The sequence below is a fragment of the Benincasa hispida genome, chromosome 12, assembly GCF_027475165.1.
Source record: "Benincasa hispida cultivar pf3 chromosome 12, pf3_genome.v1.1, whole genome shotgun sequence".
In the NCBI taxonomy this organism is placed as follows: domain Eukaryota; kingdom Viridiplantae; phylum Streptophyta; class Magnoliopsida; order Cucurbitales; family Cucurbitaceae; genus Benincasa; species Benincasa hispida.
Window position 1 is genome coordinate 30,147,614 of NC_143489.1, and position 14,149 is coordinate 30,161,762.

At 34.3% G+C, this 14,149-nt stretch overlaps 1 protein-coding gene across 1 annotated transcript; it reads right to left on the reverse strand.

Moving 5' to 3' along the window:
* Nucleotides 1–4,939: 4,939 nt before the first annotated feature.
* Nucleotides 4,940–9,057, reverse strand: PUX2 (plant UBX domain-containing protein 2). The gene is made up of 3 exons (XM_039019943.2): nt 7,823–9,057; nt 5,914–6,192; nt 4,940–5,413 (listed from the first exon to the last, which is right to left on the reverse strand). Exons 1-3 carry the CDS (start codon nt 8,693–8,695, stop codon nt 5,147–5,149), a joined length of 1,419 nt encoding a protein of 472 aa, XP_038875871.1. The 5' UTR covers nt 8,696–9,057; the 3' UTR covers nt 4,940–5,146.
* Nucleotides 9,058–14,149: the final 5,092 nt, after the last annotated feature.

Sequence of the window (14,149 nt, forward strand, 5' to 3'; positions counted from 1 at the left end):
TATGAGCAAAGATTGGAGAACAAACTTAAACATCAATATCTTACGATTTGAATTGGTACATAATGAAGTATGGCAATAATTTTACTAGAGAAAGTGAGTTACCTCTTGAACACGTTTTACTCCTTAAATTTCCATCGATTTCGTGATAAAGCATGCTATTTAAGGCTATACACATAGAACCTCAAGTCAACGTGAAACTCTACTAAAAGACCCTTAAACTTTTCCATAAAAGTCGGTCACACATTCACAATCACGTTAATTGCTTCATCAAGTCTACCACAATAGACCACTAAAAAGTTGAGCTATGAAAACTTCACATCTAGTCCATACTAGGACCAACTTAATCAAGTTTGTCAAAGACAAACCACTAAAAAACTTAGCTATGAAAATTTTACAATTATCCATCAAGTCCATACCGGGACCACCCAAAGGAAGGGCTATGGAATTTTTAAAAGTTTTAGTTCTGTCCATCAAGTTTGTACTAGGACCACCTAAATGAAGGGTTATGGACCATCAAGTCTATCAGAATAGTGTTAGGATCTACTAGCATGCAATGGAAGTAAACATAATCAATAAGCACTCTAATTACATTTAATTCGAGTTCTAAAAGCATGCTTAAACAGAAACTTAAGAAGACGGTTTCTTAGCAACATACCTTTGATGAATTCTCCTAATTCCAAGCTGCTCTTCATGTGAATCCAGCTCCAATTCAACAGTGAACCACCAAGAGATCTTCTCTACTATTCTTAGCCTTGAATTTGAGTGGTGGAACTCAGATTGGAGTGAATTTGTAAAAGAAAAAATGGGTGAGTTTTCAAGTGAAGATGAAAGTTGCAGCAGAAACCATTTTGATACCTTAACTTCTCTTCAGCAAAAATGGAGAGCTATTTAATCTTCTTCTACCTGCAGGTATGTAGATCCAGCTAAAAGCCACCTCAAGTTTCACTCAAAATAGTGCTAGGTGTGTATATTAGAATAAAACCATCTCATGCTTTCAAAAAATGTGGATAAATCCACTATTAAGGTTTTTGAATTTCAATTAATTTATCTTTAATTAATTAAAAACTAAATTTAATTAATTCGCAATTAATTAAATCCAAAATTAAAATCCAATTTCTCAAATTGATTTGAAATTAAAATTAATTTGATTTTTAATTAATTAAACATATTTAATTAATAAAATAAAAATTTAATATCAAATATTAAATTAATCACATACCTAAGTTAAAAACATGAATCCTATTCATGTAATTAATGTTTTAATCAATATTTAAATGTTAAACTCTCCAATTTCATTTAATTTTGATAAATTAAACGTTAATTAATTATATCAAATATAATTTACAAACCTTAATTTGAATTTGAAATTCAATTTGAACCATTCAAATTGATATCATTCCAAATTCACTCAATTTATTAATTTAAGGTGTTCATGTTTTACGAGCTAGTAGAGGGACCTTATGGATCTACAGATCATGAGCTCCAACGCTTTAATATTAATTGGCTAAAACTCTTTAAATCACATTAACCAGTATTCGTTAACTATCAAGTCACACCACTATAGCTCAATAGCTGCACTCTTCTCACTGTAGATATATTTGTGTCCACTTGATTTAACCATAATCAGTAAGTTGACCCTTCACAAGTTGTTCATAATAACGACTGGTTCAATATGTTGTTTTACCCTCGATATTACATCTTGCTTCTTAAGTTCCACTGATCCTCTAATGAACAATTGGTTTGTGATCTAATCACTAAACGGGATCCCTTTCGGGCCAATGAGAGGGTATGGTCCCTTGTTCAAGACCTGGATTCAGTACTTAAGAGTACGACCTTTCTTCTATCCCTAAATCGGGTAAGCGTGAATTTCTTACTACACCCTATATCCCCAGCTATCAACTATCTACCCGGTCTTACCCCTGAAATGGGAGGCTTATTGAGCCGGCGCTATTGAGCTAACCCTTACCTATGCAAACCTATGCAAATCTAAGAATAATCCAGAATAAATAGAAGTTCATAGTTAGCTCAGGATTAAGATCGAGTTACCTAGGTCATCTAGGCGAAAATAGTCAGTCTTTAAATAATATAAAATAAGAGGGACTTATTTCTTGGTCCGATCTTATGGAAACTCATTGCATTGGATGCTCCCACTCATCATGTCAATACATGAACGAATCGGGATTACTTTGTTCATAGCACTTTACAAAAAATTGTAATAACTACAGAGTGGGCCACATCCAATAGTGTTATCAGAATAAGGCATCCAACCTTATTCGTATACTATAGATCATTTTGACTATTTACTCGAACATGATCCACTTTTATGTCTCCACATAAAGTTCAAGTATTCATATAATAGCCATGGATATTAGTTTATTGGATTTAGACTTTATAAGTGCAATTTATGGATTTTAATAACAACTTTATTGAAGTAATGTCGAATAACATCTTTGATAATAGAATATGTTTAACTTTACAAAGTGCGAGTTTTAGGACATACAACCCAACAAATAGACACTCAAATAAAGGGTTGTGGGCCACTATAATGATTTGAGTGTCTTACTTATTGAAAATTCTAAAACTACTTTCCTTGTTAGGCCTTTAGTGAGAGGATCTGCAAATTTTCTCTCAAACCTTACAATGAATAATCCTCCTTTTAGCAATTGTTTCACAAATCCATGCCTAAGGCGTATGCCTCCTTTTGCCATCATACACATTCTTCTTGGCAATTCCTGTGGTAGCCTATGAATCACAGTGCAAATAGATCAATACTAATGTCCCCCCTCCTCCAATGGTACATCTCCTTATAGACTTCTAAGTCACTCATCCTGATGTCTCTCACAATGGTGCATCTCCCAGTAGACATTTAAGCCACTCAGCCTCTTGTTTTGCTAATTCTAGAGCAATAAATTCATACTCCAAGGGGGACCTTGCTATACAAGTTTGTTTTTCAGACTTCCATGAAATAACTCCTCTACCTAATAAGGACACATCCACTAATAAAATTTACTTCGTCATTCTAAGTTACCCAGTTTGCATACACTACCCTTCTAGTATGGTAGAAAAATATTAAAATGCAAATAGTAACCTATTGTGCCATTAAGATACCTTAATAAACAACGAAGAGCAATCAAATGATCTTTAATCATAGGTGTATTATAGTTCATAAAAACATAACACTTCCTATAATCTTTTCATATTCGTATCGAGAAACACTATCTTCCTTATTTTTCGTAAGATTCATACAAACATCATAAGGTGTTCTTACAAGAGCATCATCAAAACAACCAAATCTCATTTTTCAATGTGTGATTGATATAAAGAAAATTCATTTTCAATTTTCCTTCTCTTAACACCAAGTGTCAGATCATCATCACCTAAATCTTCCATTTTAAATTGTGAGGATATAAAAATAACTTAGTATTATTACTCATGTTTGTATCAAAGATCAATATACCATCAATATACAAACAAATAATCACACAATCAACTCAAATAAATTTGAGTAGACACATGGATCAAAGGATATTAACAAATATTCACATAATCAACTCAAACAACTTGAGTAAATACTTCTTTACATTCATGCGATGTATTATACAAATGCTATCAAGGGTTTATAATGGCTATTTCAAATATTTTATTATTCATATAAAAATATGTATCAAAATATTTGAAGATTCATTTAAACCAAACTTGTTTGTTTCCCTTTAGAAATTGATGATCCCTGTTTAATTCATAATGTATCTTCAAAGGTTGCTAGGAGTGTTCGAATAACCCAACAACCCGAAATACCCAACCCATATATTTTGGGTTGGGTTAGTTTTGTTCTTGGGTTGGGTTGAACTTTTTCTGTTTTGTTGGATTAGGGAGTGTTCGAATAACCCAACAACCCGAACTACCCAACCCATATATTTTGGGTTGGGTTAGTTTTGTTCTTGGGTTGGGTTGAACTTTTTCTGTTTTGTTGGTTTAGGTTGGGTCGTGGGTTGGCTAAAAAAAATTTGGGTTGATCCAACCCAACCCAACCCAAATTTTATATACATATTAAAAATATATATACATCTTCATTTAAAGTTTGGTTACTTTGTATTGATTAATTTTTTTATTTTTTAATATTTTTTCTTTAAAATTGTTATAATATTTGTCTTTGTTTAAATTTTGCAATAAATATCATAGATATTTGGTATTTAATATTTGAATTTTATGAGATTTTAGTTATTAGTCCTGTGTTGTAAATAAATTTACATATTTTTAATTAAAAAGAAAAAATAAGTTATAACCCGACAACCCAACCCAACCCTTAAGATAGTTTATTATGATTGTTTTTTAAGATAGTCTATACATAAATTCTTATACTTGTGTAGACTTCTTCAAATGTCAATTTAACAAAATTGACAATTATAATTTAAATGAAATTTTTTTAAATAAATTCTAATTGAGAGTCTGAATTGATTTGCTTTTTGTAAGTTTAAAAGATTTAATTAATAAAATTACAAGTCTCATACAATATTTATCCAAATAAAATATATATAATAGATGATTTAAATTGATATACTTATGAAAGTTCAAATTTAAATTGATTCAATTATTATTTTGATGTTTAAATTGATACAACTCAATATAAATTGATATTTATCTTTGTTTAATTGGAAATTTTTGTTTTTAAACACAATAATTTACGATATACATCGCTAGGCCATTTTCCCGATCGCAGTTTTATGTTGAGTAATTGCGAAGAGTCCCCCAATATTCCTTTGAATATAATGAACAACATCAACAAGAATTCATCTAATCTTCACTGATTATAAAATGGTTTTCAAACCTTTTTTTTAAAAAAATAAATAAATAAATAAAGATATAATATTTAAAGCTACACCTCCGGCTTCAACTTTCTTTATAGAGATCTAAATATAGATAGAGAGTATTAGCAAGATAATTCAATAGTAAAATGCTTTGTCCACTACCCATAAAAAGGTATAGAAGTGTTAAAACTCGAAATAATGCAATGACTTTTCACATCTAAGAAGAAAAATAGATTACAAAGAAGAGCAACAAGAGTGTAAATGGGAACTTAGTGAAACAACTACATCAACCCAGAACGGCCAAACATCAAAATGTACATTCACCATTGTTCCAAATAAATTTAAACTTGTGCAGGAGGAGCCACGGCTGAACCGTTAATGAGTGGTTCGATTATCTCAAGGAGTTCGTTACGCAAACCTGTGAAGACAACTGAATCTGTTTCAATTGGTCTAAACTTGACCAGAGCTGAGGGGACTAACTCCTCATCATCTAGTGTTTTAGATCTCTCTCCTTCTGCAGGAAAATGAGTGATTGTACGCCGTTTAACACCGACAGGATGTATCAACTCGAATTCCAAACCGGGTTCTTTCAGTGCTGTGCTCACAAACTGCCAACAAAACAGACATTCCATCATTTTCCATTCCAACAGCCGTGGAAGACGAGACACTTCAGGTTATGGCAATTGTGGTTCGAGAACAGCAAATAATCTCACATAATATACACAAGCATCCGAATAGGGAAAAAAAACAATATGTTACAAGTTAAAACTAATGACATTGTAGTTCAAAGTATGAATCAGAAAAGAAAAAATTTCCCCCTAATAACCAAGGCCACTCTACACACCACCAAACAATGATCAAACTTTGCTATGTTTAGCTAAGTATAATTCCTGAATAAACTGCCACCAAAATATCAGTAGTAGGCAGGAAGAGAGAGTTAAAAGACAAATACTTCTCATTTTAACTAAGATTAGTCGGTAATATATCTATAACACTAACAAATAGTCGACACAAAACAGCTGGTGCCACGCAAGCAAGGGAGAAGGGATATCACAATTCACAGTTTCAACACTAAGTTCAAGCGTCTAAGTTAATGATTAGAGCTAACCTCATACAGAGCGCTTGTTGGTTCCCAAGGAGAAAAAACACCTTGAAGTACCACGCCGTCGGGAAATTGAATTCTGATAACTGTTCGTGTGTACTTCCTCCGAGCAGCTTTTGCCTGTTTTTCCTTGTATGATTTAGGAACCAAAAGCTGAGATTCAGCAATCTTTTGTTTCCTCATTATAGCTTCTCTTTTAACCTCTTCAACAGAGAGTTTGTAGAAGAAGTCTGGCAATTCAATGTGTGCTGCAATGTTTTCAGGGACAGCAAAGAATACCCGAATCTGAAAATAATAAATTATCCAAAAAATCAGCCATGGAAGCTGTGAACAACAAATACTAAGTAAAATATATTTCAAAGATGTTCATTCAATTTCTCATGGGAATGTTCTAACGGAACATCTTCATACAAATTTATTTCCAGAACATTTTTTGGGAAGTCAAATTGTGACTTCAGACATACTAAATAGACAACTCAGCCGTGCCATTTCCCGAAAAAATAGGAACCAAACATCTCATGAACAGAAGATGCCCTTTTCAAAGATTCAAATAGTGGGCCATTGATCACAGAGCTACAATTTTAAGCTTCCTATTCTGCCATTTGCATAAGCCAAAGGGACATGTCTCTATCTTTTTATTGACATTGATGAATTTTGAAGTTCCAATAGAATTTTGATTTTTTCTACAAAAAATGTTTATGCTCCTTTCTAAATAAAATGAAATTCAGTTCCTTATAAGTACTTTAAATCAAGCACAAGCAACTATGCACCCCTACTGGACCCTTATCTGAGCCTCCTCCCCAATAAAATCAAAACCACAAAAGCAAGTGCAGATCTACGTGAACCCAAGATAGCAACTAACCACCTAGCTTCAAGTATCAACAGAATAGATTCATTGGTCTCTTTGGAATGAGAGCAAAAATCATACATTTACTAACAACTCCCTCTCTTCCGATAGATTTCTCAAGTTGTCTTTATTATTGCTCTTGCATGGAGTAATTGTAAATGGTTTCTATCCTTTGACAAAATTGAACGACCTTTCCACAAATTGGAAGGCTTTTATGTAACTTCCTTTAGCTCAGGATCCCCCTTTTTATATATTTTCCCATCAATGAAAGGCACTGCGTATTATGTGTGTTTGTGTATATAATTATATAAGATGTAGGAGGCAACTATCAAATTGAACACCTAGATGTATTCCACAGAAACTTCTTTCGGACTCTTCTGGCTGCCTCTAAGATAGTTTCTAGGCTTTCAGTTTCTTATAGAACAACCATCATTGTCTGACGATAGGGCCAAAATTGAATTGGCTAGGAAAAGCTACAAGGGGTGACAGGAGACAAAACAAAACTCAAGGTTCCAAACAAATAGGAAATCGTGGGATAAATAGACTTAAAATATCATCAGCAAGGGTGAGGAGCAATTTGATGAAAGTATCTATAACTTCTGTATTGGTGACTTGATATCTTGAACTAAAATATGGACCTCGTAATGTTACTTATAGTCACCAAACTAAACATTTTGAGCAACTTACTTCAAGCCAAGTCATTACCAGAATTGAACATTATAACCCGAGCAGAATTCTCTTATCTAGCCCTGAAAAACACTTCTCTATTAATGGTCTCTATTAATGGTCCTTTAGCAACATTTACATCAGAACCACAATTTTAGTTACATTTCATTTGTGTTCATTTGAAAACTATATATTCACAACAGAGACGAACAAAGAGCTTCACCTTTTCTTACTGCTCATAAGTCATAATAGCCCTGTTATCAAGTAGTGTGCATCTCTGTGAAGTGTGACCATAAAAGTATATATTTTTTTAGTTCCATTGAATAATAATGGAAGCTTTCCGAGAAATAAAGTTGACACAAAATATAAAATCCTAGTGTAAATATGAAATGATAACCATACCTGTCTGTCTACCTTCTTTGGTTCAATCAGCTCAGATTCAGTGCTGGCTTTCTTTTGCTGTTCATCAAGCTTTGGACGGTCAATCGAATCTATTACCTTACTTAATATGTTAATTTTTTCCTCTGTTGGAACATCCATGGTTGCCCACATTTCACCCCCTTCCTCTTGCAATTTAAAACCCACAAACTCCAACAATTCCACTCCCCCTACAGCCTCACCAATTGCCTCCTTAATTTTGGGATTACTCAGACGTATCTTCCTAAACTTTGAATTCTCTGGTTCTCGAACTATGTTACTCAAAAGCTTCAGAACAATATCCAACGAACCTTGTGATGGCTTCCCTGATAAGAAAGTACCAACACAACCCTCCAATTCACTCCGAGATTCTGCATCACTCGTAGGCAGATATTCTGATCCCTTGGCTTTACCATCGTTGACACAGCTATCGACGTGCACCGAAACCTCTTCTTCAGACCTGTAACTTTGGCCACAAATCGGACATTCAAACACATTTAAAGAATACCCATTTCCCGATCTTTTCCCAGATGTTATAAACGAATCAAATGGGTCAAATCCATCGGCCGGATTACGAGCTGGATTCGATTTATTCGACAGGTCTGACCTGTTTTGATCAGTGGCAATCGAATTCGCAACCGGGGGCTTAGAATCTGCCGAGGAATCTGAAGGTGGATTAACCAGCTTCGGCTTTGAATTGGGATTCTGCAATGGGCGGGTAGGTATAGAACTAGTCGACCCAGAAGAAGGCGATCCTAAAACTCTTCCCTGGCCCTTGAAACTTGAAGAAGAAGAAGAAGACAACGTATTATTAAACCTTTTCATGAAACCCTTGACCTTGTCCTTCACGTCTCCCATGATAAACAACACAATCAGAAACAAAGAACTCTAACAATTACTTACTACGTTTCGAAGAATTAAGCAAGAAGAAGAATACAATTTACAGCAAATAAGCTAAAATTTTCCTCTCGATCATTAAGAACAGACTTATCCACTGATTAGGGAAAGATTTGTCTTTACAGACTCGTTGGAGATCCCAAAAGCTCACAGAAAGAAAGAAGGCTGTTATTGGCGGTTGACGCTGTTCTTCGTCTCCCAACGCGGTTTCTGAAGGCTTACGACTCCCATTTCCATCCAATCCTTTTTCACTTTCTTCTTAATTCTCTTCCAAGAAAATATGACGGTCACTTCCTTTGGGTGTGACACATTCTTGGATGATTAAAGGTTAAATCCCGATCTTAGCCTTAAAATAAACTAGGAATTCAGCCTCCAACATTTTTTTAAACATACCCTCCAACCTCTAGTGTCAATAGCCAAATACATCTTGCTAAATATAATTAAAAGGTATTGTGTAAAAAAAAAAAAAAAAACTTAAAAGTTTTTCTAACAAATTTTTGAATGGTATCTTTTTCACGAGTACCTAATAAGTTTTCAAGCTTTTCATTTATATTTATCCATAAATTTTAAATTAATTGGTGTCTAACAAAAAACATATATGTATATATATATATTTGAATGGGGTTGGGGACATTTTTTTAATGATTGTTTTGATTTGGTTAAATATTTTACATAAAGAAAAATGGTGCATGTTGTGGGTGGATTCTGGAATCAAGGGTAAAATGGACAACGAACAGAAAATGAAGAAGAGTCAAACAAAACCAAAAGAAAAGTAGGCCTGATCCGAGGCTAATCCCATCAATGACGGCCCAAAGCCGGTTCGACCCAACATAGGCTCAGTTGGGAAGGGATGAAACCCTAAAAGGGTAAGGATGTAGGCTGGTCGGCCTCGATTCAAAAGAATTTCCCAAACAGATAGCCCAGTCAGAAGCCCTAATCGAATAAGGAATAGGGAAAAGGCCAAAACCTATAAATAAGATAGAGTAGAGCACAAATGAGGTAAGTTCTCTAACCAAAATAAAATATTCTCTTTTTCTTCCAACCTTTTGACTTAAGCATTGGAGTGTCTATGGCTTACACCACACTGGTGTTCAGTTTTCTATTTATTTGTAGGTGAGCTATCTTCCACCAAATATACAAATTTACCATTTTTTCTCCGTGGAGATCAGGTATATTCGCTTAGTAAAAAATCAACAGTTGGCACCGTCTGTGAGGAAGAATACTAAAAAACACGCTTGCAAGAATGAAAGTTGTAAAAAAGATAGGTATTTTTAACCTTATAATTTTGAGCGATTTGCAATTGGTGATAAAGTAAGGGACAACGAAATACCATGCTAAAGAATGAAGGATGACAACTTATTTAACCAAGGTTAGGGAATTACTTGCTTCGTTCCCAAAATATGAGATAAAAAAAAGTTCCAAAATCACAAAACACAAACACAAATTCACTAGTTTGGTTAGCAGCAACATATGAGACGAAATTTAGCACACTAATACCAATAGAAATCTTGTTTGAGTTCAGTAGAGATAAGAAAGATGTTGTGGATATTAAAGAGCCAGAATTCTTCAAGTTTGAGACTACTGAAACCGAGTCAGAAGTTAACCCTACTAGGGCTGAGGCTGAGGCAATGGATGTTGGAGAGTCGATTGTCTCAAGTCCGAGACTGCAGAAGCCAGATCCCAGGGCGACCTTACTTGGTCAAGGTCAAGTCTATGGATGTTGAGTAGTCAGATTTCTCTAAGTCCGAGGTTGGCGAAGCCAAGTTTGAGGGTGAGGTTGATCCTTCTAGAGATGAGCCTGAAGTTGGGGCTAAAGAAAGAGATGATGAAAAAACTACAAGAAGTTTAACTTGGATGGATCCGATAATCAAATATTTGAAAAACAGAGAGTTTCCTTCAGAAAAAGTAGAGGCCAAGCAATTGTAGAGGCGAGCATCATATTATGATCTAAGGGAAAACAAGCTTTATAAATGAGGTTATTCATTGCCCATACTAAAATGCCTCACATCTAGTGAGGCAGAATACGTGATGAGAGAAATACACGAAGGGATATGTGATAATCATTCTGGAACAAGTTCTCTATGCCACAAAATTGTTAGCCAACCATGTTTCGAGATGCACGAGACTTTGTGAGAACATGTGTGTTGGGATTGGTGTCCTAAATCTCTTGTAATCTTGTAGTTTGTAAACTTTGTATAAACATATTGTCGTTAATAAAATAAGTGTTATTTTATAAGCATATACTCAATCCGATAAACTAAAATCCTATGTTATTTTATGTAATTTAAACAAGTATGTAGAGACATACAAGTGGATCTTGTTTAAATAATATCCTAAACAGTTTGTAGTAGATGGATAAGGCTGGGTATCTTATCCTGGTGACACTATGGATATGGCCCGATTATAGGTGTTACAAGTGTTGTAAAGTGCTACAAATGATCTGATCCTGATCATTCACATGGAGACATATGAGCGGGGGTATCCTATACAAAGAGTTTGTATAAGACCAGACCACGAAATGATTAGTCTATTTATATAGCGTCGTTAATAATAGAAACTTACATTTCACTAGGATGACCATATGTGACATGATCTAAATCTTGAGTGAGTTGTGAACTCCTGCTAATGAAGGCGGTCCTTTGAATTGTATGGGTGAGAATGACCAGATTGCCAACTCAACAAGCCTACCATTTTGGGGATTTTTTTAACTGGGGAGCTGGAAACACAGCTACACGAGACAAAATTCACTCATTCCCCAATGCAGGTATAAGTAGATAAATTGTTCCCTTAAGGACTGATTTCGAGGCTTGAACATAGTGGTCAGACCCTCTTTTGGCCTGAGAGGGACTTGATCATAGTTGAACTATGACTTATTGTTCATTAAAGGGATCAATGGTACTTAATGAGTTAGATGTAACTACAGGGCAAAACGGTAATTTTAGCCCAATTGTACTTATAAGCAATTTGTGAAGGATCATCACACTGTTGATTGACTATATCCAATGGACATAGAAATTTATCTGTAGTGCAAAAAGTGTAGTTGTCGGTCTTTAGTGGAATGACCGACAGTTAACGGATGTTGGGTAATTTAATTAAAGAGTTTAATTAATTATCTGAGTACTATTGGAGCTTCAATTTACAGGTCCATAAGGTCCCCTCTATAGCTTAACAGGGATTTAATTGAGAATTATTTTTGGATTAATTTGAAATGTTCAAATTAATTGAGGGAATTAATTATATATGATATAATTAATTAAATTAATTATATATGAGATATAATTAATATAATGTATTTGATACATTATAATATAAGGTAATATGAGAGGAATTTGAATATGATTCAAATACTAATTATATGAATGAGATTCATGTAATTAAATTTAATATAAATATGATTTATATTAAATACCATAAATAAGTTGAGAGGAATTAAATATTTGAATATGATTCAAATATTAATTATATGAATGAGATTCATATAAGTGAATTTAATATAAATATGATTTATATTAAATGACATGTATTGTTGAGAGAAAATATATTTATAAGTTATATTGTATTTGATACAATGTGTAACTATAAATTATGTATTATACAGGATATAACATATAGTTTATATACATATAATAAGGTTGTTATTATATGTATAATTATTATTAATTTAATTATATTAATATTAATATTAATTTGTAACTCCCTCCCCCTAATTTCTCTCAACTAAATATGTGATGAGAGGGATGGTGCTCAATCATCTTCTTCCTATAAAAAAAAACACTGAGAAACAGAGTTCTCTCTAAGAAAAACTCACAGAGAAGAAAAGTTCTTCTCCTCCCTCTTCTCCTCTCCATCTCCTTCCTTCTTCCAAAGCCCTAAGGCAGAACCTACAACTCCTGGCATTCTCAATCCCTAAGGAGAATACAGGAGGCTCTGGTTGGTGGTGTCCCATTTGGAGAAGAAGATCTGATCGTGACTTGTTCGAGGGATTCTTGAAGAAAGTGTTCTTCAAAGGTAAGGTTTTCTGAAACCCTAAGATTTCCTTTATTATTACATGCTACAATTTATGTAAATGCATATCTTGTTCTTGATTTACTGTAAAACTTACATTCAATGAAAAATGAGATTTGGGATGATCTTTATTCTGCTCACGGTTCTCTTAATTTAGAGTTCCTTCAATGTGATCAATGCCAACACTACACACCAATCCCAAGGTAACCACCTGGACCATTAACCAATATTGTAAGTCCTTGGCCTTTTGCATAATAGGGAATAGACCTTATTGGGCCACTCCCTCAAGGCAAAGGGTAAACAAAGTTTGTCGTGGTATTAGTGGATTACTTTATGAAGTGGGCCAAGGCTGAAACACTTGCAATTATAACAGAAAAGAATGTTAAAAACTTTATTTGGTGAAACCTTGTGTGCCGATATGGGATCCTCAACACAATTATAACGGACAATGGAAAACAATTTGCTAATTTGGAATTTAGAATATTTTACTCAGATCTCAATATCACACATCGATGTTCCTCCCCAGCTCACCCTAAAGCAAATGGACAGATAGAAGCGGTAAATAAAATCATTAAACAAAATTTAAAAACAAAATTTGAAGGATTGAAAGGGTTATGGGTGGAAGAACCACAAGCATATTGTGGGCATATCGAATGACGACAAGAACTTCTACAGAAGAAACCCCTTTTTCTCTTTCTTTTGGGGCTAAAGAAGTAATCCCGGTAAAAATTGGAATACCATCACCAAGAGTGGAGCAGCTTGATCCTCGAGGAAATGAAACTTCAATGAGGTTAAGCTTAGACCTATTGGAGGAGCATTGCGAGACTGAAGTAAATCAGATATGAGGATTTCCATGAGCAATGGAATGATCGTTCCAAATTCCATTCGAAATTGAACATAAACAATTACAGTCACAAAACGGAAACTAACAGGTCATGCACAATATGAAATTATAGCATACTTTAGATAATCAAAAGATAACAAATACATACCTTTGAAGACTCATCTTCAAACTCCCTCAATCACGAACGCTCGATCAGTCTCCAAGACGGCAATACACGAATGCTCGAACATAACGACCGCAAGATAGCACGATCAACAGCAAACACAAACTCAACGATCTTTAAGATCACGAACCCAACGAACAGCCTCCAAAACCTCGAACTCAGTTGAATTGAGTGAGGACACCATCACAAGTGTTACCTTGGTATTCTCGGTATAAGAATTCAGAAGTGTGGCCTCTGTATGAACTTGTTAGAGGCAGAGACTGAAGGAATAACAATCGTGTAGATGATTGAGCAAGTGGGAGATGAGAAGAGTCTATCGTATAGACGAATGCTCAATCATGTAGAAGAAGGTAATCTATCGTATAGAAAAAGCCCTGCGATTGTTTAGCTACGATCAGCTGAG